Genomic DNA, 27,816 nt, shown 5'->3' on the forward strand with positions numbered 1-27,816 from the left:
TACATCCTACTCTTTTATGAGAGTCTGGTTTCATACCACAGTTATGACAGAAGAGAGACTTACGATGCCCAGAGTTGAAGAGAGTCGCCCTTTCAGTATTCTATGATACTGCTTCTGGCTAATCAAAGCTGGCCTCACGATCCATTAGAGGAGGACACTGCGCAAGTACTGTATCAAAACAGACTTTACGCAACCAGACTTAAATCAAACTAAGACAGTACGGAATTTGGTTTAAATATTCTTATACTTTATTTTAAAACTTTTAAAAAGCAATGCATTAGAACATATGATTTAGAGTTTTAAAATGTCTGCTATATTTTATACTCATAAGAATCTCTGGCAGTCATTAATAAGAGTAAGGAAGCTATTTGTTAGTCAATATGCATGACAAAGTGCTGTAATAATTCTTTTTATGCAATATAACCAATTTTCCCCATTAAGTGTGCACATTTTCTCTGCCTATTGTTGATCTGCTGCTAAACATTTCACAAAAGTTTGCTCTGCCTTCAGAATTTGGCACTCCAAACAGCCAGTTTAACAAATGAAAGAGCATGGATTATGACAAAAAATCTCAGCAGTGATGTTAGTATAAAACTCTTTGTTTTGGGTTTGTTTGGAGGGCTTTCTTCCGCTTCACTGTTTTTCATCTTATGTTCCATCAGAAAAGTCCTCTGCAGAAGAGTTGTTTTTTTCTTCCAACCACTGTCAAGTCTTCATTTCTTAAAATATATATTCAGAAGTATATATGAAATGTAAACTACATTAAAAAAAAAGATGTTACTGGCATATTTTCTCTCTCTCGAAACAACTTGTGTCACAATATCTTTATATGTTGAATCTTTTTTTACTATGTTTCATACCACATATCATTCATGTTCCTTTAGTACTAAGAAAAATGATCAGACTCAGCATTTATATTCCAAAATTAAGATAAAATAGATTTCTGTCATGTTTTACAGGTCACTTACTTAGAAATTGGTCTGAAGAGGTAAAAAATGATTAGTGAACAATAATGATCAAGTGAGGAAAGATACAAGACATACCTGAACGTAAATATCAACTATATAAAATATTATTCTGGATAACTATGTATAAATACTGGTAATTAGTGTTACTGTTTTCTCATATGGTAGCTCATATAGACTGTCCCTTAATAGCCTATTATTAGGTTAATTAAAGTTTCATTTTCCCAGATAAGATCATCTCATGTACTTCTTTGGTTAACAAGACATATGCTTTCTTAGAATTATCTAAAAAATAAAGAGGATCAGTAATTGTAGATGGATTAAAACCTTCATCAACCAGTCGAAATTTTTGTTGTTTGAATGTTCCAGTCATTTCCATTTTTTCCTATAGAAGAGAGAAAGATCTATTATTCAATAGAAGAGCTTATTTTCTTTTGCTCACGTTCATGTTTGTTTTTGAAAATCTTACCTGATGTAAGGTTAATACTATTTATTCTCATTACGCTGGAAAACTAGAACTTTTGTGCTGCTATGGACAAACACCCAGAGATACAGCGGAAAAAAATTACAGCCCATTGCTTTCTGCATCACTGTGCAGTGTCTCATCACAGTGTCTCATTTGGTGTAACCCCAGCCTGCCTGCGACAATCCAGCTTCTTCATTTGTGCACATTATAAAACTAGACATCATAAAGAATCTGAGAGTAAAAACTGTCATTATCAAGAACTTATTATAAAAACTGTCATTATCAAGAACTTCTTACTGATAAAACTCAGTAAATTCTCTATATCTATGATTATTGTCACCTTAAATAAAGGGTTGAAAGAACCACATACTAAATCAGCCATACTCATACTCAGCCAGGTCCAAATAAAGGTGGATCTTTATCATACATTTTATAATGTTTTCAAGCTTCTTTTCAGTGTCACTGTATTCCTTGGAAAAAGTAGTGGGAGGCATCTCTTGTGAACATCTTTTCTCTATCCTCCCCACCTCTTCTCAGCCCCACTTTATGACCTCTCTTCCATTATCTTTACATTTTTATGTATATGCAAACAATCTCCAAAAACTAAAAATTAAGTACTATCTCCAACAACTCAGAGAGCTATTGTATCTACTCCAGATCTACCTCCAGATTGTATCTACCTGCTTTGGTTGGTCTAAGAAACATTCTGACATCTTCTAAAGTATGATTAGATGTCAGATCAAGCTCAATAGGTTTTTAATTTTTTCCCTTGAAGTTCCACCCACTACCTTATTTCTTGGTTAACGACAGCAGTACCAACAGCAATTCATCTGTAATGTAGGCATTTAAATTCTAATCGAAGTTCCAGATACTTGATATCCAGGCTATGTCCAAGATTCAGATTCCTTCTGCCCAGCATAAAGGCTTTTTTGTACATCTATAGAGCAATAAATCTAGACTAGGTTCTCATCATTTCATAAACTGACTGTTGCAACATTCTCAAGTCTAATCTTGCTTGCTCGTATCAGAATGCTGCTGCAAAAGGTATCTTCCTGGACTTAGGAGATAGATAAATATACATGTATTTCAATTTCAAGGTCCTTCATAGCCTTTTCCTTTCCCCCCCTTTATTTTGAATCAGTATTCAATCTCTGATTGGCCCAGGGAACAAACTTCCATAATTTAACTTCTCTTTTCAAACAATGATTATTTTTTTCATCCCCTCCTCAGACTTAGGAGACTTCCTTCATAAACATCTTCAAAAACATTTTTCTGCTTGCCTTTGTCATGGTGTTTTCAAAACACTTACCAGAAATGAAGATGCTCATCAGACTTCATTTATCATGATGATCAGTATTGTATGTTTTCTATACTCTCCCATTTTTTCTAGCCATATGTAGTCCTGATTATTTTTTTCATCCCCTCCTCAGACTTAGGAGACTTCCTTCATAAACATCTTCAAAAACATTTTTCTGCTTGCCTTTGTCATGGTGTTTTCAAAACACTTACCAGAAATGAAGATGCTCATCAGACTTCATTTATCATGATGATCAGTATTGTATGTTTTCTATACTCTCCCATTTTTTCTAGCCATATGTAGTCCATTGTATTACATTTACGTTTTTAATGCTTTGGGGGAGAGACTATTTTTTTTCCCAAATTGGACAGTTACTACAGCAAAGTACTAGTACACAAATAGGGATGACTTTGATGACTATGGTGGTGACAATAGTAACGTACATTTTTAATTCACCTTTTCAATTTACCTACTACCTTTTCAAATGCTTTAACTTTTGTCATTATGTTACACAGCAAATAACATTTCATTTATTGTGCACCATCAGTGTCTCCTGCTTTAGCTCTACTTCTCCCTTCTCTCATTTCCACTGAATAAAATGGATTTTGGATTATTTTCTCCAGATGCAATTGTTCACATTTTACTAATCTGAATCTTTTTGTTTTCCCATGTTCATGCTTCTAATCTCCCTAAATCCTTTTGTATGATCTCTATCCTTACTTATTTACACAATCCCTCCCGTTTTAACATAATCTGCAAATTTTATTTACTTTTTCTGTAATTCCTTTCCCAGAACTCCATTAATGAAGACAGCAAATAGGACCAGTTCTAAAACTAATCAAGTGACATATGAACAAGTACTTTCTGTTATTCATTTAGCCATCTCTGTGTTCAAATGATGTAGATGTTTGTACACACTGTGCAATAATGCAGCTTACCTGGACTCTTAAAAAAAGAGGACAAGCATAACTTGGTAGATAGGTCACTACTTGCTTATACATTTGCTCCAAGTCTAATGATGTATTCTGCTTTAAAATAAGAGAGGCCATTCCTGCTCTTCCTTCATGATCTGAGGGAAAGGAAGTAAGATAAGAATTTTGAAACATGAATAAAGTTGACACTTTAGTGATGAACCTTAAAAAAAGAATTGTAGTGCATTAATAAACTGGCAGTCATATATCATCTTCCGAGTTTCAGTAAAGCTGGAAGATTACATTCATATTTTATATGGTATTACATACATTTGAGGATCACTCATGTGATCAATTAAGCAATAATGCTGTAAATGAGTTTGGCACGTAAAAGTAAATGGAGTCCCATGCTCAGTATTAATCAATAAATGTGGATAAACATCAACACCATTCCTCTCTCAAAAACAAGAGTGCTGAGCCTCTTTGCCAGATTAGCCAATTATATCTTCTCTTCAGTTTTAGCCTTTCTCTCTTGCCAGCATCTTCTCTCAAAACTATGGATCTGAATGTTGTTAAGAGAGAGAGATATATTAAAAGTTCTTACTGGCTTGTCTGCAAAGGGAGAGCACTGTGGGTCTATGAGAAAGACCAAAATGGGTAAAATATAAAAGCAATGAACTTCAGCAATCAAAAATAACTGCACACTTTAACCATCAGCTAGTAATAACAGCAGAGACATTCTGCCAATCTTCTCTTTTGTCTCCTTTCCATTTTTTTTTTGCTAATGCCACAAAATCTGTGAGAAACTTGATTTATTTATGTTTAAGTGCAATTATCAAGACAGTCGCATAAACTGGGTAGGAATCTGCAGGTAAATGTTGTATAAGAAATGAGACGGAATCATATTTTTGAGTCTGATTTTCAGTCAGTCTTCTTTATTATGATCTTTCTTGTGTGGCTTTAAACTAGAGGTAAGTGACACCTTTTTCACATTTTAAACTCTTATAATTTTGTGGTGGGTTCACTCTAGCCAACAACTAAACATCCAGCCAGCTTCTCACTCACTCCCTTCTCCCATGGGATGGGACGGGAATAGAAGGAAAGCAAGAAGACTCATGTATAAAGATAACGGAAGTTTAATAAGGAAAGCAAAAGCTCTATGCACAAGCAAAGCAAAACCAGGACTTCATTCACTACTTCCCATCATCAGACAGATGTCCAACTACTTCCTGCAGGGCAGGCCCTCACTCAGCACATGCAGTGGTTGCTTGGGAAGACAAATGCCATAACCACAAACATCTCACCCTCTTCCCTTCTCCAAGCTTTTATTACTCAGCATGTCATCATATGATATGGAATATCCCTTTGGTCAGTTTGGGCCCGCTGTCCCATCTACATCTGCTCCCAACTTCTTGCCCGCCCCCAGCATACTTGCTGCAGGGAGGAAGCCTTGATACTGTGCAAGCTTCGTTCAGCGATAGCCAGATGTTGGTAAGTTATCAACACTGTTTTAGCCACCAATGCAAAGCACAGCACCATACGGACTCCTGTAAAGAAACTTATCTCTATCCCAGCCAGACTTAGTACACATTTTAAAAAAAGATTTAGCTTGAATGGGAATCAAGCCCAGATGATCTCATGAAAATTAACAAAAAAAATTATTAAAAAGAGATTAATGTATCTTCTTTCTTAATAATTTTTTTCTCTTCATTTTCTTCTTCACCTTGTCCTTTGTTTTATAATATATCTGTTTACAGATGGTTTATTAGGCTAAATGAAAAGTGAAATAAGACAGAATAATGTCTTCATACATTTTCCTTTAGAGTTACTTTCTTACCTTGTTGACATTTTATTTTGACACATTGTAAGGGACAAGGCCCACGTGGCTGTGCTGTAAGCACAGACAATGCCCCAGGGAAAGCTCCAGAAGCCAGCCATGGGGAGGGGCCCGGTGTCACTCTCCTTGACTGACTAATGTCTCAACCACTCCTGGAGCTGGGGTAAGAGAAGACTCTAGAAACCTTGGGCTGGAGCCAATACATGGGGGCGCGTGGGAGCCCCCTTGGGGCACTCTCCACACTGACACCCCCCGTTGGCGGGGTAATTAATAATTAATTAATTAATTATTAATTAATACTTTAATTTAGATTATGTAGCTATCACAAATTCATGAAAGATAACTTTTCAAAAATACACATCACTGCATACACATAAAAATGCATGATTCACTGGCTCATTCACAATCTGGTGGTATTTTCATTATCTACATCTACATTTTAACTACGTATTAAACAGATGACTCAATCAGAAGTGATTCATAGGTTAAAAACATGGAATAAAAGAGTTATGAGGGTTAACAACTAACTTAGGGGAAGAAAAACATACAGCTAAAGCTTCTTTTACCTGGCACAGATACACCATACACATTTGCTTCTTGTATGAAGTCCAACATTACAATGACATCGGAAACTTCTGTAGTTGCAACATTCTCCCCTTTCCATCTAAAATGTGAAAAAATTTAATCCCATGAAAACGTATGGACACCTCCTCTTTAAAAAACATTAATAGGAACTCCACTCATTTCCACTAACAACACCTCAAATTTTTTCCCACTTGTCACGTTGGTATATTGATCTGATCACCAGAAGACAACGCTTGCAATTCAAATGGTACTGGATATTAGCTATCACTATAAAGCACAATGAAAGCTTATCATAATCTGATAAAATGGCTTTCAAAATTTTGACGTATCTAAACGTATCAAATGTGACCAGTCTTTACTATATGATACATTTTCCTCCACTTCAGTATCCAACTTCCTTGCTTGCAGCAAAACCATCACTAGTTACTATGCTTATTGGAATGACTGTTCAAAGAGCTGTAATTCCGACAAAACATTCTGGAAACGAGCTATCCAGCTCCACGGGAACACTTTTTACAAAATTAAGCCCCTATCATCCACTTCAAGATCATAAACTACATCACAATAGTAATAAACTGAACACTTCTGGTTGAAAACAAATAGAACAGTATTATTCTATTCTGCATGTCCATGTTTTTTAATGAAGAAATGTGAAAAGAAACAATTATTATACCTGAAGGTATCTCCAATCCTGTCCCAAAAATAAAGAAAATTCTCATGGTCTTGAACCATTAGATCTCCAGTATTAAAATAAAGATCTCCCTTATTAAATACCTCACAGAGTAATTTCTTTTCTGTGTGTCTCTTATTGCCAGCGTAACCAAAGAAGGGGTTCTTCGCATTGACTTTGGAAATGAGAAGACCAGCCTCACCTATACAGAGAAGTTGAAAGAATGTAAACCTAAGGTATCATTGCACATTTCCTGTACTTTACATTAATATTAATTTGCTACATACAATTTTACAAGACCAGGAACCAAGCTCCCTGTTAAAGCTGTCTGCCTGACCTTTGAAATGAGTTTTTCTTGCTTCAGCTTCCAGGCATTAATTACAGCTGTTACCTTCCTACAATACAACTGAGATGCTTCAGTATCTGATAAACACTTTGAAAATAGGTATGATCAAGAGATACTAGATATTTGATAAGTATTTTGAAGACAGCTATAATCAAGCAACCTCTTTTAAAAAAAAAAAAAAGAATTAATAAGCTTAATGACTAACTTAGTCAGGAACACTTAATCTCTCACCAAAAAGCATTTGCTCTAATCCACCAGTCTTTCTTGTAGATCTCTTAGGCAACCATCTCACTATGTTAACCTCCTTTAAAAAATACAGATGTCATTATCTACATATTCAGAGATAATATCACATCATCACTTTTGAACATTGCTCTTCTGTGAATATGTCCAAGGATCTCCTCAGTTCTTCTGGTGTCAGTATTGGTATGTTTAATAATGTTCTGTCTTAGAAAAAAAATCATATTGCTTTTGTCAAGGCAAAGAGTAATAGTTGATGTTGGCATAGTACAGTAACACAACAGCAAGGCTTCTTAAAAAAATTCTCGAGTATTTGTATTACAATCAAAAGGCCATTATATCCTATGAAATACATACTTACCTTTCTTAACTTTTTCACACCAACCATGCTTATTTCTAATTGGTTCATCTTTTTGGAAATCATACTTGATTAAATCAAATGGGAAAAAAAGCTAAAAAAGGGAAAAAGGGTCATCAGTTATTCATCTACACAGTGACATCTGGTGGCAGCAAATATAAGCAAAGAAACCTTTACTCCAGTCTTGCTTATCTAAAAGAAGAATGTAGTTTCATTTAAAACTGAAAATACTCTGTATGTAAACTTACACCATTTCCTGGAGGTAAGCAACATCAAAACATTTTTATAATCTTGTAACTTTCAAAAATACTTGGTGAAGACATAAAGCCATAATTTTGTTAATTTTCTTACAAATAAGTTATGGGATCCATATATCAGTTGAAAAGCCTACATAAGTCAGGATAATACAAGCGTATCTGGAATTTAACTGACATTTAATGGTGGTGGCTATTATGAAAAGTGTTCTTGGGGTCTTCTGGCACCTAAAACAACTGGCAAAGCAAAGGCCTAAATCTCCTTACAAAGGGAAACCTACTTCCTGTTGGGCTTTACTCTTGCTTAACTAGCCTCAGTTCTTCCCTCAAGTTTTCTCAGGCTGGTGTATGGTGGAAAGTCTTATCGTGAGCACCAGCAGAAGGAGACGTACTCCCATGTCATTTGACATGGTTATGTAGCTGTGCATGTTCCACAGTTATGTCAGAGTTAGTTCTGCATTTTTCCAAAATACTGTGAACCCTTGAGTCCTGACACTGCCGACCTAACTGACCTCCTAGTTATGTTTTACAACTAACCTTCCTCTTGTGTAAGGACCACAGAGAATGTGGCTCTGAGTAAGCTGAAGGAGAGGGCAAGATACTCTTATCAAAACTAGAAATTGCAATACTTTTTTTTCTCCAATATACAGGGTCTGATTCTTATTTCACTTCATTTTTCTACTGTGATATAAATCCAAATTAGACCTTTGAGAGACACTGACAGATGTCATATGCCTGATACTATATGGACCACTGTGTTTGCAGTTATTATCCTGAGGCTTCAGTTTGTCCAGCTTGGGATTCTGATTTCCCTTTTCATAAAGAAGTGTATCAGAAATCTATTTAACAACTAGTCAAACCAAAGATATACAGTTATCTTCTCCTGGAGAAATCTTGGCAAGCAGAGAAAACAATTTTAAAAACATATGAACATACACCTCCACTCTTCACAGTAAAGAAATGCAATATAATTTAAGGATGGTATTATGAAAGCGACTGAAGTAAAGGGTAGGATGCTAAAACATAAACCCCTTTGCTCTTCTGCAACTAATTTGGATGAAGAGTTGCATAATTATTTTATCCTAACTTGAAACGTTGCTGTAGCTATATCACATCATTTTGTTTTCAAGAAAGTCTGAATAAATACCAGCTTGAATCAAACATCAAGCACACAATTTCAGCCTCATATGGACAAACTTGTTTCACCAAGTCTTTTCAATGTTCACCACTGTGTTTTCCTTCTACCCTAGGCCTGAAACAAAAAGGTATTTTTAACAGTTGATCAAAGGAACAAGGTCATAGCGTGCAAAATCAAGTCATGAACTAAGGAATGGACACTTTTTGAATAAAGCGAAGCGGGTTTTTTTTAATAACTACAGACTACAGCATTTATCAAAGTCAAGAATTTGAGAGCCAAAAAGTTCAACTTAATTAGAATAAAGAATTGTATTATTCTTGATGAACAGAATGGGAGGTATTCATAATAAACACAAGTAATTTTTTCTTAGAGTCTTTTGGCTGTCTACGTTTAACTGCTGTTCTTTTTCACTTTCTTTTTTACATTTATATTTGCTACTTTAATAAGTTTCATATGACAGACCAAATGCAATGAATAATATAAATAATAATGGTATAAAATGTGATGTTATTCTGCTTTTTCTGTGTTTGATTAGAACAGTGGTGTGCCCTGTTCAGTTCCATTTTTATCTGTTCATTCCCTCAGAGCTCAATAGCTGTATCTTGTCAACATATTAGTCTGTATGACTAATGTATGCATTATTTTAAGTTGTTATAAATACTCAGAAACTTTAATTTAGTATCCGAGATCATCTAAAAATTGTTGAGACTTTTACTATTTATGTTGCTGCATACATCTTTTAGTGCCTGCAACTTTAGAGTATTAACTATGACTATTCCAGTTAGCTTTTTGAAATAATAGTCATGCAAATACATAATTACAAGGAAAAAAACCCACATATTGCATTAGACATGCATAATGGAACTATGCCAATATACATTCTGTGCAAACAGCTTTCTTTTCGTATTAAATACTAGAAAATGAAAGCTCCAGAGCAAAGCATTTAGTGTGGGTACAGGCCTACATTTGTTTTATCTCATTATTTAAAATTTATTGGAAAAGAGGGCCTGAGCTGTTGAAGCATTACCATATGATTTTCACAGAGTACTGCATGCAGGATTCATCATTTTAATCTACATTTTACTCACTAAAGCACCACATAAATGTACCAAACAAAAAGCGTCCTTTATCTAGCTGAAACTTAAAATGAGTTAAACTGCAGCATTATTGTCTGTTACTATGCTGCCTGGATGTTATCTAATAACAGCATCGCACACCCGTCTTTTTTTTTTAATTGACTGGAAATATGTGAGTTTAAATATTGTTTTCAAAATAGTTTTGAAATTCCTAAAGTTTCAACTTACAGTGAATGCTCACAGAACCTTCATCAGAGAAAAAAGATCACAAGCTATTGCTTTTTATTTAATTATTTGTTTTAGAGATGAGATATTGTTGAATTCTGTAGGACAATATATGTTTATAAAACAAAGCATTACATTTAATAGATTTAGTTCTAAGCATCTTAAAAAAGTGAAATGTAAGGAAAAAAAAAATTCTGGAGCATAGTATTGTCATATCTTGTAAGTGTTTTAAAAATATACTTGTAATGCCTTCTTTATGCTGTAAAGAGTAGATGTATAGGTCCTCTGCACAGTTTTGTTAGCCAAAGTAAACAAAGCCAAGAAAAAAACCTTTTAAAGCAGTGCTTGATATTAATTGATTACCACATATTATAATAGAATACTTTGGAATACACTTGAAGTACCTTAGATTATTTTAGCTCAAAACTAGTTAAAAGAGCAGAAACAACACTAATTTTCATTGGCCAATGAACTTAAGAGCTTCCATTGCTTGGATTAACACATGCCAACATTCCTCCTGTGAATCCAGTTTTCCAGGGTCTTAAGATTTGCTTACACCTAACTGTTTACTTTTAAACTAAAAAGTATCACTTCTGCCACTTAAGTTCTATGACTGTATGAAAAAAGTGCATAATACTAATTCTGTGTTGCTGTGTGAAAGACAAAATATTTTATATGTTGAAATGATTTATGATTTGTTATAAGATTTAAATGTTTCTCAGCTCAAAGCTGATTTTGATCCATACAGTTTTGAGCAAAAGAGATTTAGATTCCTGTAATAGTTGGAATACTTATGCTTAAAATAATGAAAAAATACATTTATAAATAAAGTTTGGAATATTTTTTTTACATGTTGTTTTTTCAGATGGACTTGCCACGGGTCATTTTTAGCCCTTCTTACAAGCTTCCTTGGATCTCATCAGTCTCACTCTCCCATTGCATGTTCTCTGCCATCACTTAGAATTTATTTCAGTGTAAGAAAGCGATTTTTATATATATTTGATAGACACAACTGAGAGTCTTACAGATTTTTCCCATATCACATGTATATACACACACATAATATATGTCATATATAATAAAATTAATCATTAATATTAACTACATACATAAGTATGCCAGATGTAAATATTAAACAGTAATTCATTATATTACTATGTTAATCTATACACTATCTTCTTTGTAAAACATTTTTAGTTTTACCAGCTAAAAAGCCATTCAGAGGCTTCTACTTTCTGTTCATGGACTCTAAATGAACATCCTTATTGAAGGATTTATTCATATACCACAGTGATGCTTTCAAGCGCATGAACCAGTCCCTCTTATATAAAGAGTATAGCGTGAAAATAAACAAGTGCAAACAAGAGCACTGCTTCGAGTTAACATCTCACACACAGTGGCTTCTTGGATGTCTGGCAACTGCTATAACATTCATCTGTTTCTTCCTATTAACTTGTGTCTTCCAAATTATTTATGAAAATAAATGTGTTATGTAGAACCTTAATATTTATCACAAGTATTTGACCCCAACCCTTGGCAGTGACTGACAGAAAAGTTACTTTGCTCATTCTGAGAGCTCAAATTGTCTTTTAAAGCTGTAACTTTTGTCTGCATTCCACCTTTAGAAACTGTGCCATTGCCATTACCTACAACAGAAATGCATTCCTATTTCTTTTCCTTTTTCCTTGCTAAAAATATTATACTTTGAACCTATCTGCTATTATTCCCACTATACTCTCAATATCTGTAGGTATAGGTTTTCATACTGCATTTACTTCATTCCAACTGTGCAATTATGCCAGTAGAAAGAAAGTTTCTTCCCTCTCCTTTACTGTATCATCACATATATGAACACACAAGCCTCTTTTCCCCTTTCTCAGTTCTCTTTCTTTGTATTCCTAGTTTAAGAAATGGATGTTTAGGAAATCCCTAGAGAGTATGTCTAAGGGTATCTCCTCATATCGTCCCATGTGTCAAGAGAATAATGAAAAACCTCCTGATGGAGCTTTGGAGTAGTCTCTGAAACCTTGATTTGGAAGAGATTTGGGGCAGTTCTATTTCCACATAAAATGCGTCATATAATCCACCCACTGACCTGGCTAGACATACCATGCCTGTGTAACCAAGACGAGGTAGTTTGTCTCTGCACTGAATCTGGTTTTCAGTGACAACCTTTATTCTTCCCTCAAACTCTACAGTCATAGAATGCCAAATGTATATACACTGGGGGAAGGGCTGGGAGCCAATACACCTCAAGCCCCTTGGAGAATGGTAGTAGCTAAATACTGAGTCTGCTCACAAATAATGTGCTTTAGCTACTTTCCTTATGACAGAAACTATGGAAATAACTGAAGACTTGACTTACTGTAGATTTATTTCTAGGGAAAAAAGAGTATTGAAAAAGACAGAATAAAATTGATTTCAAGCCAAGCCAAATGGAATGAATGGCTTTTTCCAGTTCATAAAATATCTTACGGTCTTTCTATATTCATACTGAGTAAGCAAGGGGACAATCCATAATTATCTTAGCAGACTATACTGATGTTTCCATAGACCATAACAGTTCCAACTTGGAATAGTATATAAATTATAGAAAAGATGTCTAATGAGATCAAGTATTCAGTTAGAACTGCGTTTATTTTTTAATTGCAGTTTGCATGAGCTATTTTTTCTCCTAATCTGCAGTGACTAACTCAAATCGTAAGTCCAATCATTAAAGAGGAAAAAGTAGCATGTTTCATGTGCAAAAAACCCCAAAATACTAATCTTCCTTTTGGAAACACAAACAACATGTTATTGACATATGAAGTGCCACTATTAATACATGCAAACCCCCCACACTACTTGTTTAAAAATACAGATAATTAAATCAATAAATAGGTAGTTTCAAGTCTAATCCTTTATCTGCTGTGACCTTTACATGGTATTTCCAAAAGGTTAATGACTTATGACAAAACTCTGTCAAAAGTTCTGAAATACTGAAAACAAGTTTACTCAGGTTTGGAACAAATGCAAAATTTCGTAAGATTGGGAAAAAAAAGGTTTAAAATAATTGAAGCATGTGGCTTAGAAGAGTCTGAAACAAAAGTTAACATCAGCTGTAAGGTTCCTGGTTCATCTACGACTCCCCAAATTCCAGATTCCTGATTTCCTGTCGTGGATCTGTACCCTTATAGAGACTTCCATCAGCACCAGATGTCCGCCATGCATACTACAGAGCATCAGTCATGTAGAACAGAGAATCAGCAGAGTCAGTCTGCTTAAATTCCCGAGCCCTCAACAGTTTCTGAAAAACACACTAGCTCTTGTGGTGTTTTTCTGAGTGTTTCCAGGTTCCTCCCTGCAGTCTGGGTTCCTATCCCAGAAGGGAAGAATTCCTCTGGTCCCAAGTTGTGAAGTAGTCTGCGGTGATGATAATTTTTTTTTTGAAGTTGTGGACCCTGGAACATACACTGCCTAGAAACCTATTTGCACATCATCAGAAGATACTTCTGATTTATTTCCAAACAATATTTTTACATCTTTCTCTGAAAAAAAGTTTTGTCAGGACATTTTACTCCTCAGGAGCACAAATGCCACTTAAGTCAGCAGGATTTGTATAGATAGATAGATAGGTATCTCAGTATAGATAGGTATCTCAGTTAATTTGCACATTCTAGGCAATGTGTGTAGTCCTATTTATTTCAAGAAGAGTAAAAATTGGCATAAATAACAGCATAATGTTAAATATCTATTCTCCTTGCTACAAAGCCTTGCTAAATAATCTTTCATATTATTAGCTAAAGCTTGGGACACATGTTACTTAATGATGTCTCAAACCATTTAAGAGATGGCATTAATAGGACCCAAAGGGAAAAATCTATCTGTGAATTTTAAGCGGAAATAAATTCTTCATTTACTCTGAAAGATGAAGTAAAAGCCACCATGTTTGATATAAACAATATGTATTCTTCTTCCCCAAGACATATAACTTCCATTGTCAAAGCTGATGAAATACAAAACAGAGACTATCAAATAAGCAGTGAAAAAAAATGTTTGTTTTTTCTAGTTTTAGTAACCTAGAACAAACCAAATAAATATAGCAGACTTGGTAGATAAAGGGGCATAGAATTTTGAAATTGATATCCTTGGCAAGTATTATCTGTCACAATTACTCAACAGTGATTATATTTGTATTGTATTATCTTTGACATTTCTGAATAATGATACAGACTAGATGTAGAGTAGTTCAATTGAGTTATATATGTTTAATTGCACCTAGGTATAAAATATCTCTTAAAGTTGTATCTGCCTATATTTTAATCTGCCTACTTTATTTTAATTACTATTAATTCCCATTTATGCCAAATATTTACATGGTAATGTGCAATACAAATATACTCTTTTAAAACAGCTCTAAATATAATCTGTAGAACACTAAGTCAGAACAGGACACTTGTATGTTTATTTCACAGATGATGATTTCATAGGTATTAAATCCGACTTCCTCTTTTGTCCTTTAATATAGTAGAGATTTGAAATCATACTCGGAACCTATTCAAAACTGTCAGAAGAGAGGCAAGGCCTTTCTGACTCTTATGAACTTAAAGAAAAATCTAAGTGTTACTGCTGAAAGTATAACTGGGTTGGGTGCTAAGCTCTATCTGCAATACTTTGGCAGCCAGGATTTTACAGAGGCTCAATTAAACTTGCAATAACTAAGTTAGAAAACTTACCTTGGACTTATGACTGCAGCCCCATGTCCTGTGGTCAAACTGAGAAACACATTTACCTTCAGCACTCCCTTTTACAAAGTACAATGTAAATAAATAATCACCTTATAAAAGAAATTGGTGCGTCCAACAGATCCAATTTTTCCTGTGTGGTTCATGAAACAAATGTTTCCTTCAGTAGCACCATAAAACTCACAGATCTTAACAGCACCAAATCTGTCTAAAAATTCTCTCCATACATCATTTCTTACTCCATTTCCAACTGCTAGTCGGACTTTGTGATTTTTCTCTCCTTCCTTCTGTTAAAAAAAGAAAAAAATAATTTAAAATAATATACTGATAACTGCGTTTGATTGTTGCATAAATTGTGGGGAAAAGGTACCTTCTTTAAATACATCAAGTATAAACAACAACAAAAAAAAGAAAAACAACAATTAAGAAGTTAAAGCTGGCATAGCTCACCTACGGCTACAATGTAGCAAACTGCAATCAAAAACCTATTATCTTGTTGCACAAGCAAATTATTTCCTGAATAACGGCTACAATAATTTATATAAATGCTTCCATATTTTACAAGTTGTATCGTCTCAGTCTGTTTCCTCTCAGAGGAATTAGAAAACTGGGAAGAACAGAGAAAGGCAGGAATTATTTCTGTCAAGGGATTAAAGTCAGCAGAGATTTATAGTTACTTTCTTGTATTTTCAGACTGATTATAAGAAACAATGAGATTTCACACACTTGTAATATCTGTTCATTCCCACACATTGCGTATGAGTCATCTTCTGTATTTCTTTCAATATTAAGACTTGCAAGGTTTTGTTCAAGGTTACTTGGAATACATTATTTCTTGGTGGTCTTGAGTCTTTACTGTTGCCAACTCCCATGTTTTATTACAAGAAACACAGTAGTACATGTTCATCCAGTTCAGTGAGACTCTCTAATTTTATGAATACATTCCCAAACCTTGAGATTGCATGGAGCACCTTTAAAATACAGATTGAAGTTGAAGAATCAGAAGGCAAAAGATCTAAAATGTTGTGGTTTGTTTTTTTTTTTAATTTCACCTATTTTAATAGAAGACTCCCTTTTTATTCATTGCAGGTGGCAATACAGAATGCCCTAGAAGTGAGACAGCACGAAATAGATAGAGGTACAGTTTGTTACCACATACCTTTAGAACTGCATAGCACTCTGGTACTGCAACACAGTCTGTATATACCTCTATATATGTACACTTATACAAATGTATACAAACACCTCTCTATATACATATGCACATATATGCACGTATTCACACTTTTTATATATATGTGTGTGTGTATACATATACACACATCCACATACCTATGCTAAATGAAGTAGATAGTCCCCATTTTCTGTTCTTCTATTCTAGTTTCCTTTTCCCCTCCCAACTCTAATCCAATATGAATTCGGTATATCTTCAGAGTGAAAATCCATTTTAGCACCTTTAATCTGGCATAAAAGCACAGCAAATTATTTCTGTGGAGAGATCTGGTCAGCTGACTGAAACAATAATCTTTAAATATCGTGGATGTTAAAAACAGTGAAGCTTCTACTGAGTACATAGACAGCAGTATTCCTCAGAGGCTTATGTCTTGGCCAAATTAAATTTTTCATGAGCATCATGAATTCTCACTTCTGTAACAAAAACTGCAAGCACAGTGAAATTTTAAGGTCCTCCTCTAAATCACAAAGACTGACCAAGTTTTTTTCTTCCCTTTTCAAAACCAGTAACTCTCTAGAAAGATAAAAAATTCCTTTATTGAGCTTCAGAGTCTTTCTTCTGGAAATTAAGTCCTCTTGAATTATTCAGCAAGGAACTCACCTATTTCACTAGATGCAGGTAGCTCTTGGCAGATTACAGTCTGAGGCATTATCCTGCTATTTTACCTCAAAACTACATCACTCACCAGCCTCCCTCGGTCACTAACCATTCTGTTTTTACAACCCAGTTCTTCCCTTTTCCCTTCTCCTCTCTTACGTTACTTCAGATGAAAATGTCATTTCTAAACACACAAGCACATACTTCACTGCCTTCACGCTAAATCATTATTAACAAGTGCTGCGTTACATAGTACAATGAAACTGACCATGGACATAGCCTGGAACAAAGGGTCTAAAAAAATTGCCCATAGATGTAATTTTTGGAGTGGTTTGTTTTTTCAACTTCAGATGCAATATCACAATGCAACAGTGTAGATTTTCATATAGCTGAAATAATGAGGTCTGTTATATCACACACTCAAAATCATTATCCTGTCAACGAACAAAAAAAGTATTCCTTTTTTTAAGAGGAAGTGTTTCAGTGCTACTTTGAACTTTGTCAGGAAAGCTTTTAACTCTTCCCCCCCCCAAAAAAAAAAAACAATTGTCCACCATCTTTAGAATATCCCAGTCAGCTCAACTTAAAACTTTTCCAAGTGGGTATTTTCCTTACAGTTTCATTGCTAAACCAAATTAACGTGTCAGTAACTGAACTGCAGTTACCCCTTGCTGACACCACTGAATTATTCAAATGTACTGCCTCTGCTAAGATATGAAAAATCGCACAAGAGATTCTTCCACAGAAATTTTTTGTTCCACAATGAACAGAAGAGACAAATAACGTGTGCATATATACACATACTAATTAAGTGGGTCATTCATCAGGCTAGGAACATTCAAAATCTCTAGAGACCAAGTTAATAAGCAGGTGAGTTTGCTTCTATTATTTCTACTTTAAGAAACATAAAAGCATTGATGGCTGTTTGCTGAAAAGACACAAACTAGGATGAACTAGAAAACAAGAGCCTACATGGATTATGTTTTTTTTCCAAAAGGACAAATACAGCATCATTTATAAATGCAGTTACTTCAATACCTTCAATTCCTCATGTTATTTTGTCTGGTTTATATTACTACAGCACAACGTTGTTTCTCTAGTGGAAAAGACACAGAGTAAACCTGACAGGTCAGCATTCTACTGTGCTTGCAATGTTAACACCTATCAATAATACAATGCATGGCTATCTCACTTTAAGTAGTATTCTCCTAAGGCATTCAGCCCTTCTGCAAAAATACAAAGAAGGTGTATGATGTCATCAGGAACTGATCACAGAAAGCAAATTTTCTTAAAAGAGAGGGCAGTAATTCACTACTTCACAACCAAGGTAAATTTTCTGTTAGACTGCCTTGCTGCAACTGCCATATTTGTGATTTAGTCAGCTCCATCACAGTTCTACCTGTACCCATCTGTTGATACAAGACTCCCTGAAGAGTACTGCAGGGCTTTCTGGGAAAAAGGCATTAAAACTGTCATGCATTTAGCACCTTTTCAACTGTAAGAATGGAAACTATATGTAACTTAATCTCCCAGCAGGTTAGTAAGTATGAAGAGAATCATTATAATGAGGGAAATTTTAAACAGTGATAATTCACATTAGTTTTACATGTGAGTAAATTCATATAGCTATTTTTTACATATTTTTACCTAAACTTTTGTATAACTAATATATGACATTAATTCATGTTAGCTTTACATGTAACTAACTTTCAATGGAAAGTGAACCACAGTAAATAAAATGGAGTTAGCCATTTTAACATCTTTTTCATGACTCAATCTATGTATTCATCATCTGTATTATTGTCCAGATCACTGCCAGAGTCCAGCTCTAGGGCAAGGCATGTTGGTACCCATGGGCACAGTGGCCGAAAACTTATGCAGTAAGTAAAATGCAAAAAATAAGAGAAGGGAAGGAAAAAGGATGATAATTCCAACAAATTCTAGAAACATGGTTGAGTGATGCACACTTAGGATGTCCTAATGTATGAAAATTAAAATAAATTAAATATGCAGGAACTTATGCTTTAAACAGACTATGGCACCAAACAGTCATGCTTGGAATTTCTGCCATATTCAGATGGCATTTCATCAACTAGCTTCCCTTCAGAACAGTAGATAGTATTATAGGAGTAGGAGGAATTCCAAGGAGTCACCTAGCACACATCTCTTCTGGGAGATAAAGCTGTGCTATCCCTGTGCCATTCTTGACACCTGAACCTGCACGTCAGCGGGTTACTGTGCAACAGATGGTATGCAGCCATTGTCTGCACCTGTATTCTTAGCCTGCTGCAACAGCATAGTACCTAGTTAACGCTTCCTTCACTAAAAGCTGTATTTCCTCACAATATCTCATTTACGAAGGACTCAGTGCCTTGCCCTGGTCAAGTATCACAAATAAGTTCAAATAATGTGTGTCCTGTGATAATGTGCTCATGCTTTGTGTTTCTGAATGTGATTAATAGTTCTCTACAGATAATTAGGAAGACAGATTTTAGAATAACAGAATGTTAGAACATCTTTCCAAGATTTTTAAAAATGTGTATTTATTTATTTTCCTGCACTGTGATTTTCTTTTCTTACAGAGTGATTCTGAAATAAAATGGGGATTCAGTCTACATCCACTTATTTCTAACAGTAAAGGTGAAACATTTTTTTCAATGCCTTTTTGAAGCATTAATAAGCAAGAACTGTTCTTACCTTACACCTGGACTTTTCTTCAGTTCATTCTGCTAAGATCTTTGAACCGTGTACCAAATATCTGCATACATCATAAATCAGTTTCTGACACACTATTTCTCCATTTTGAGTGCTTGTTTCATTTGTATAGTAATTAAATGACAAGTCAAGATCTGCCTATTACACTAAATACCACATACCTGGGATTTTTCATCTGCCAGTCTTTCCTCCTTAAGTGTTCTTTGTAAACTATGTGGACTATCTACATGATTAAGTTGTTGATAAAACAAATGCCTTTTAAAGCGCCATCAACAGTGTATTAATTGGTGTGGGAAGGATTCATGACTGCAGCTATACAAAAATGTACTTAGCAGTTGCTTTAAAAGAATACAAGAAAACAGGTCAATTGTCCTCCGTTTACCATTTCTGCAGCAGGAAAAGCCAAATGGAGAGAAGCAAAGACAACTTCAAGCAAAGGAGGCATGAAATGTTTCCCGTATTATGGCCTTGAAACTAAAAGCAATCTCAGGGCCTGAGAAATGCAAACATCTGTTAAGTAGAAAACATGATGGACAGACCACACAGGATTTACACTCATGTATTTACAAGGAACGTGTGTAACAACACATTCACCAGTTTTCTATTGACACATTAGCCCTGAAAAAAGGGGCATCAGGTAGTTGGTAGAGAGACTGTAAGATGAGAGATAACCTACTGCCATTATGATGACAGATGTAATAAATTCTTCAAGATGCATGCTTACATTCACTTTCCAGTAATGCCTAATTATAAATTGCAACTAGATTTTTTGAGCAAAATACATACCCCAATTTAAAAATACAAGTAAAAGAAAACAGGAAGGTTACTGAAGAGATGCACCATAAGAAAGGAACAGGAATTCTAGGAACAGGACACATCCTTCCAGTTCAGGAACTAGTTGTTTGCTATTTAGTGTAGCTCACTCTCACCACACTTTCATTAATCGATCTTCTGATAATCTAATAGGATTCGATTCTAACCGGAGTTTTCTTCCTTTAGCTGTTCTAATAGGAAGTGTTTTCTTTAGCTGTACTTCTATTTCCTCAGAAAATATCTACCAACAAAAAAAAAGGCACTTTTTTCTGTGTTCCACCCAGTAATATGAAGTAGATCATTGTATTTTTGGTGATTGCCCTAGGAGCCTACAAGTCAAAACAAATTACACAAAACTTTCCAAAGGTCAATTGAGACAATTAAAGCACGCACAGATTATTTCTTGTGCTCATTATTCTGTGAGCAATACGAAGCTTCCCTTTGTAAAAGTATGATTGCGATTTCTAGGCTTCACTATTTTCTGCATGATTCCACTAGCTTAACCCAAAAGATGAGTATCTAGGAAAGGAAGCTGGAAGGAAGAAAATTGGTCAAGTTATATGACCTCTTAAAGACTCAGGGAAGTCTTGAGCTATCATGCTAGAACTAGTAGCTGACATCGCAACTAGCCTTTAGTGCTGTTTTGGGTATGGAAAACCAATGCTTCCTAAGGCCAAAGAAACTCTACGAACATTACAGAAGACTTTTTCAGGAACAAAACCTGAAAACCTTTACCACTATTAGTGGGAAGAATGAGAAAACAGACACAGAATCATCATGTGGGTGGAGTCCAAGAGAGGTATGCCAGTACATTTAAATATCAGAAGGCAGTTGCCAAATTGGACTGGATTATAATCTGCTTTTAAGCCCACTTTTAAAAAATAACACTGTTGTAGTCATGGCAGTTTAAAGCACAGACAAAGTTTTTTGTGAGATACAGTATATTTTTTATTAGATCAACTGATATAGTCTGGAGGGAAAAAATACAAGCTTCCAAATCCCAGGTCCATTTCCAAGCTTCACTTCAGATGTCCTGAATGTGTTCTTAGTCTACATATTCTAGTTTCTCTAACTGCATGTACAAACAGTGTTCAATTCTCCTTTTAGGCACTGTTAATAATTTACTGTAGTAAATCAGTAACAACTTGGATTAAGAATGATGTCTGCTTACAACATACACAAGTGTTCGCAGATTTTTTTTTAAAAAACACAGGTTACTAGAAGAATAAATAAATTGCAAAATTCCCCCCAGTAAATAAAATTGTAATGACATATAGAGATTATTCAGAGACTTCAAATGGAAGGTACAGATGTGGTTGTCTGTAACTGTGACACATTATTGCTTTGGGGTATTTAATAAAATGTTTATGCTGAAAACCTGCAAAGGGCTTGACAAATTTCCATTCCACATTTTAATGATAAGCGAAAGAACAATTTCCAGTACTAAACATAAATTGAGCTAAACTTTAATGGGGAATAAAATGTGATGTGAAGTAAAACCTGCATTGTAGAGAAGTGCCTGCTGATTCATTTTTCCTTCCCTACCTGGCTATCAAATTCCCTTCCTTCAAAGAAACCTGTTTCTAGGTGGGAGACAGTGCTATCCAACATATATAAACCCCGTTCATACACCCCTTCCCACAACACTTGAGTCAACAGCAGGGAAAAAAGTGTTCATTCTGTTTGCTTATCCCAGCAGCATCGACCTCCTTGTTTTCTCCTTCTAAATTACTATTGTTCTAACACAGAAGAGTTTTAATAAAATAAATCCTTAGGCATCTTTTCTAAAGTCACTTCAGAGAGCTTAATCCCATCCAGAGAAACCTTGGCCAAACTGGATCTAGTAGAGAGCTTAGCTTGCTTCAGCTTAACAAAATAAAGTCTGAAAGCTGATATACATGGTCTTATACACTTGAGGTAATCCCAAGAAAATAGCAAATGTTACTGATGCCAAAGGATAACGTTGGCTCAATACCAAATGGACATAAAACAGGACAGATATTGAAAGAAAATTTCTAAGCAATGTTATAATTAATTGTGAAATAGACTTTGAATACAAGTAGAAGTGAACTCTGGTTTTAATAGACAGCTTACCAAGTTCATGCAAGGTATCATAAATCATACAATTAATGTCATAATGTATGACAGCTTATGAGAGTAGAAGACATAATGATCAAGAAAACTGATTTCTAGCCTCTGTTTCTAAACCACTTCAGGATTCAGGTCTCCTTTGCAGAAAAGCAGGAAAGAGATGCTGCATTACCATTCATATATTTCCAAAAGCTTCAGGACACAATGTATTATTTAAATAGCTCATTACTTCAAACATGAAATAAATCTGCAAGTGCATTAGGAAGGTTTTGTGTACACTTTAAATGTTAAATGTGTTGCAATCCTCTAAGGAAAATATATCCACAGATTAGAAGAGAAGTATTTCCAAGGCCTTTGCTTAGAGAGGAAGTAGGGACCTATGCTATGCAATACTTCTGAAATTTCATAGATCACTGTTAACAGAGACTTTGAGCAATGTCAGCCAGCAAGACCAAGTTATTAATTTGCTGAATATTCTCTTTCACTGGAGTAGTCATGCTAGTATCTTAGAGCAGGATCCATTTTGTAGCTACTGATGGCTACTAGCCATCAATGCTGGCTCTTACACTTTCACTATGATCAAAAGACTCCAGAAAAAGAGCTTGGAAGAGGGCAGTCATGAGGATTACTCGCTTGTTTAGAAGCCCAGCAAAATCTATGAATGTCACATAATGCAAAGTCTTTGTACTCGTACTTAAGGAAAAAAGACAACTTCCTTTTCTAACAAATGTTCTTTCCAGACAACAGGTTACTAAACCAAACTGGATGCAGAACAGGTTTCAGAAAAATTCTACTGCAAAAGAGTCTTCAAGAGCTGTTGCAGATGTGAGTGGGAGGCAGAAAGATCATACAAGACAAAACTAATAAGGAAAGCTAAGCCAAGAGTCTATATGCTACCACAGAGACTTGCCAAAAGTTCTGTTCAAAACCTATGAAATAAGAGGCCACACTGTGGCCTCCAACTGTTAGAAATATACCATTTATTCCAAGTTTAGTGTTAAAGAAACAAATTAAGCACTTAGATTAAAACCATAGCAATTATCTTATGTTCATTAGAAGGGCTTTATAGTAAGCCTTGAGAACACTGCCCACATATCTTCAGAGAGCTTTAAAACTTGTATTAGCCATATCTTTCTCATGCTGCTAGTATATACAGTGCTTCTAAGTTAATGAAACTTTGAGAGATAACAACTTGGCAAACTATTTCACCTACTTTAAAAATAATAATGGATTGCATAACATATTTAAAATCCTTCCACTTATTTGTGTGAACATGTTTCTCTTCCAGTTTTAACATGACACATACTTATACTATCTTTTCCAGTACCTAGCTGTCAAACTGATTCATTTTATAATTTTAATTTTTCTTTATAAGGTACATTTGGTTTCTCTTTAGTCAACTAGCAAAAAAAACCAAAACCAAAAAAACCCCATAGCCTCACAGAGCAAAGAGTTTAGACATGCCAGCTCCTAGAAAGTATGCACATGAATTAATAAATAGAATAGTTATATAGTTAATGAGTAGTTAATGATGGTATAAATATAGAATATAGTATATAAATAGTAAATGATGGTATAAATATCTTTATTTGCAAAATTTAAAACTCCTTTAACTTTATGATGGCTTGGTAAGGATTTGAAAATGAGATCGTTTGTTTTAGAAAATTAGGTATATTAATCTATCATTCTTGCTTTAAAATACTGAACAGGATAAAATGAGTAAAACAAAATGCCATGCTCTAACTGTACAGTTAAAGGACAGAAAAGGGGAACAATTAATATCTGAGGCTGCAAAAAAGTTGGGAAGTGTTGGAGAGAAAGGAGATGACTTTGGGGAAAATCATGTTAGCCTACAATGAAGAAAAATCACAATTTATAAAAGCTAGGCCCTTCATATGTTTTGATTTTCCTTATGGTCTCTAACTTGATTTTTTGTTATCCTGTAACTTTTTGTTTATTTTATTATAAAGTTAAAGACCAAACAAACAAAAAAAAACCACACACCAAAAAAAAAGAAACAGAGAAAGAAAGGTATCACTATTCTGGTTTCACATCACAGCCAGTGGTGGGCAGCAGGACATCAGCCATGCCTTCTAATTCAAGAACATTCTCTTTGCTGAGGCGTGCATGGATAGTGCTGTAGGATCTATGACCCACTGCTACATTAGTTAACCATACTTCTGAAAATTTTCAGGAGAAAAAAAAATCCACTGCCTTATGAACACCGACCTTTTCCATTCTTTGGTCAGCAACTTGAGATATTAATGCAAATTGTTATTCTGCTGGAAAACAAGACTGATTTGTATTCTCTTCGAAGTATTAGAACGCTGCTTAAGGAGGAGGTTATTCTTGGGACTTGGTTTATTATTTATTCTTGGTAAAATGAGGACTTGGATTAGAAAATAATTTTCAGATTAATTAATTTGAATTATTGGCAACATTTCCTAAGAGATGAGTAATTTCAATAAAATTCACTGAAAAGAATATGAACCACTGATTATTTTTTTGAAATCACAATTGAAATTATGATAGAGGCAAAGGGAGAATGTTCAAAGAGACAACAGTTGCATTGCATCCAACTTCTGTACGTTTTCAGAAATCTCTTTGTGTTCTCCTAAACCTTTTGTTAAATTTGAAGAGGATACAGTTCTTTTTGCTTAATGTTATACAGGTGCTTGGAAGCTGTTATTTATTTTTATTCAATATTCAAACTAAGTGGTTTATGATCATAAGTAACTGTGTAAAGTCATTTATCAAAATGCTTAACCAGGTAAGATAATGTATGATGTAACATTTAGGATTTATTATTGAAAAACAATAGGACAACCTTCAGCTCATAAATGGATGGAAGCTGCCAGCATTAGCAAGATGAATTTTAGTGTATACTGGACTAAGAACATTTGTTTCATATTCATTTTAACACATTTAGCACAAGCACTTGAGGATAGAAAGTCAGTTGGGTTTGCTATGCAACAGGTTATACCTGTTCCATCTATATCACTCTATACATCTTGAATTAATACCAACAAATTTTAGGCATTTAGCTTAGCCTAAACATCTTGGTCTCTCTGTCGTCAATGGGTAGATACAGAAACATACCAGAAAACAGCAAGATCGAGAGTTAATTCAGTTAACCTGAGTCAGCTATACTTGGTAATTACAACAGGTTCAGCCTACTTCGCACTTGATACCATGTAGATAGACCATCACACCACTGACTGCCAAGGGAAAAGAAGTATTTTCAAGTTAGGGCTAACACAGTTTCAGAGAGGAATGTCACTTTAACAAAACTAGCTTTGCTGCCTGGAACAGCTTTCTAATTGGAACAAAAGGCATTCTTCCTTTGAGCTGCTAACCTAGACCAAACCCCTTCCAAATTTTAAAATATGATTTATATGGTCTCAAAACAAGCACATTCCACAAGCCAAAACAGTGCTAAAACATGACCTACAAAACTTGAGACCTCTGATATACTTATGTTGCAAGAAACAAAGTTCTGAAAATTTTGAAAAGACATTGAACAGTAATCCTGGTTTCCTGAACTTAAATTGTGAAACTTTGTGAAATACCATTTTTTCAACAAATGATACTGAATAAGTTTTTAGTCTCAAAATCTTTTCTTTTAATACTTTAACATCTTCCTGATTCAAGCCATTTGGTTTTTTTAGAGTCTACAGATCACCAAATATTTGAAGAACCTCACATAAAAAGAAGGGCAGAGGGACAGGTTCAGTACGGTTTTATTTCCCTTTTAACATAACCACATTAAGAACAATAAATGTACATATCACTTACAGATGAATAGCCGTAATTTTGGTTCCACTTACCACTGGCTGGCTGCAAAGGTAACGGCAAAGTTCTCCAATGTACTGGATGACAGTCACATTGTACTTTTTGCAGTCACTCCAAAACTGACTAGCTGAGAACTTCTTTTTTAACACACAGGTTGCACCTTTATGGAAACAGTAGAAAAGAAAATGAAGCATTTTCTCTATATGGCAGCTTATGTTCACTATTTCTACAAAATAGAACATAAGAGGAACTAAGAGCAGCCTCGTTCAGAGAACTATATGGTATTTCAGCTGTTTTATTAGAAGACGTGTGTTCAAACCTGGTAGACAAAGAGAGATGAACCCAGTCTCCTCCTTGGTGAGAAAGTAAACCGATAGATAAGAGTTAAAAGCAAGAAGACAGCTTCTCTTTGTTGGTGTTGTAACATTATTCAAAAGAGTTTAACTGAAAATATCCAGAAAAGTCAGCCTGAATTAGCAAATCATTTGTGTATCACTAAAACCTCATTCTTCAATGAAGAAAGTATTCATTGATGCAGATTCAGACAGAATTAATCCATAATCCAGTGATCTCTCCCTTGCTCTGACTTGTCCTTGATGCTTCAGGAAACAGGAAATATTTGCCATCAAGTTCCAAATAAATCTTTTATAAGAGTGTCATTGAGGACACCTACATTGTCTCAGTAAAATAAGTATTTTATTGTCCGTGCCAAAACAGTACACAAATCAAGTGGAAATAAATTATATATTATCTAATGATATATGACAAAGCTGGATGTTTACTGTAAATATATTTGTCAGTCTTTTTAAATTCACCAAAATACATTTTAGTTCTATTCCACTGTACAATGCTTAGTCTTTACACATACTAATGCACTATATACACTGCTAAAATATTACATGTCCTTAAATTCCTTTTTACCTAAATATAAAAGAAAGTAAAAACATTTGTTGCACAAATGACTATAACTAATTCTTCTCCAGTACCAAAAAGATAGCTTGTGAGAGATCCTTCGCTATTACAACACCCCCCTATCCCCAAAATATAGAAATATAAAGCTATTCCGAAAAGACTATTCATTTGATTTCAGCAAAACATTAGTTTCCCTAATGGCAGTGAACCTAAGTGCGTTTTATACATTTTTATAATAATTAATTCTCTATTAACAACACAATTAAATGAAATGAGCCCTACCCAATTCAATGCATCCACCGATGCCAAGAAGAGATGCTGCACTGTGATAAAGAGGCAGAGTAATATAAATTATGTCTTCTGCAGTAGCACCAAAAGCCCACAGTCCAGCAGCTCCTTTAAGAACCTGCATGTGACTGATGACTGCAGCCTTTGGAAGACCTGTAATTAAAACACAAAACCATGCATAAAGCTTCTCTTAAAGAGAACTCTTTTTTTTTTTTTCCTTGTGTAAGATCTCTAAAATCATAAAAGAATCAATACTTTCTTCTGTAACCAAATTTTCAGCCA

The 27,816-nt window shown here is 34.7% G+C and overlaps 1 protein-coding gene across 1 annotated transcript in view; it reads right to left on the bottom strand.

The window, feature by feature from the left end:
• Positions 1 to 1,173: 1,173 nt before the first annotated feature.
• The window catches only part of LOC103905241 (long-chain fatty acid transport protein 6), a 38,002-nt gene continuing 11,359 nt past the window's right edge, over positions 1,174 to 27,816 (bottom strand). Inside the window, exons 3-10 of the mRNA XM_009286839.2 lie at positions 27,529 to 27,687; positions 26,370 to 26,494; positions 15,185 to 15,379; positions 7,679 to 7,769; positions 6,735 to 6,933; positions 6,043 to 6,140; positions 3,667 to 3,797; positions 1,174 to 1,350 (exon numbers count right to left, since the gene is read on the bottom strand). Of these exons, the coding sequence (XP_009285114.2) occupies positions 1,174 to 1,350; positions 3,667 to 3,797; positions 6,043 to 6,140; positions 6,735 to 6,933; positions 7,679 to 7,769; positions 15,185 to 15,379; positions 26,370 to 26,494; positions 27,529 to 27,687 (1,175 nt within the window). The remainder of the gene's footprint in view (positions 1,351 to 3,666; positions 3,798 to 6,042; positions 6,141 to 6,734; positions 6,934 to 7,678; positions 7,770 to 15,184; positions 15,380 to 26,369; positions 26,495 to 27,528; positions 27,688 to 27,816) is intronic.

This window comes from Aptenodytes forsteri, unplaced genomic scaffold, assembly GCF_000699145.1.
Source record: "Aptenodytes forsteri isolate BGI_AS27 unplaced genomic scaffold, ASM69914v1 Scaffold28, whole genome shotgun sequence".
NCBI classification, from domain to species: domain Eukaryota; kingdom Metazoa; phylum Chordata; class Aves; order Sphenisciformes; family Spheniscidae; genus Aptenodytes; species Aptenodytes forsteri.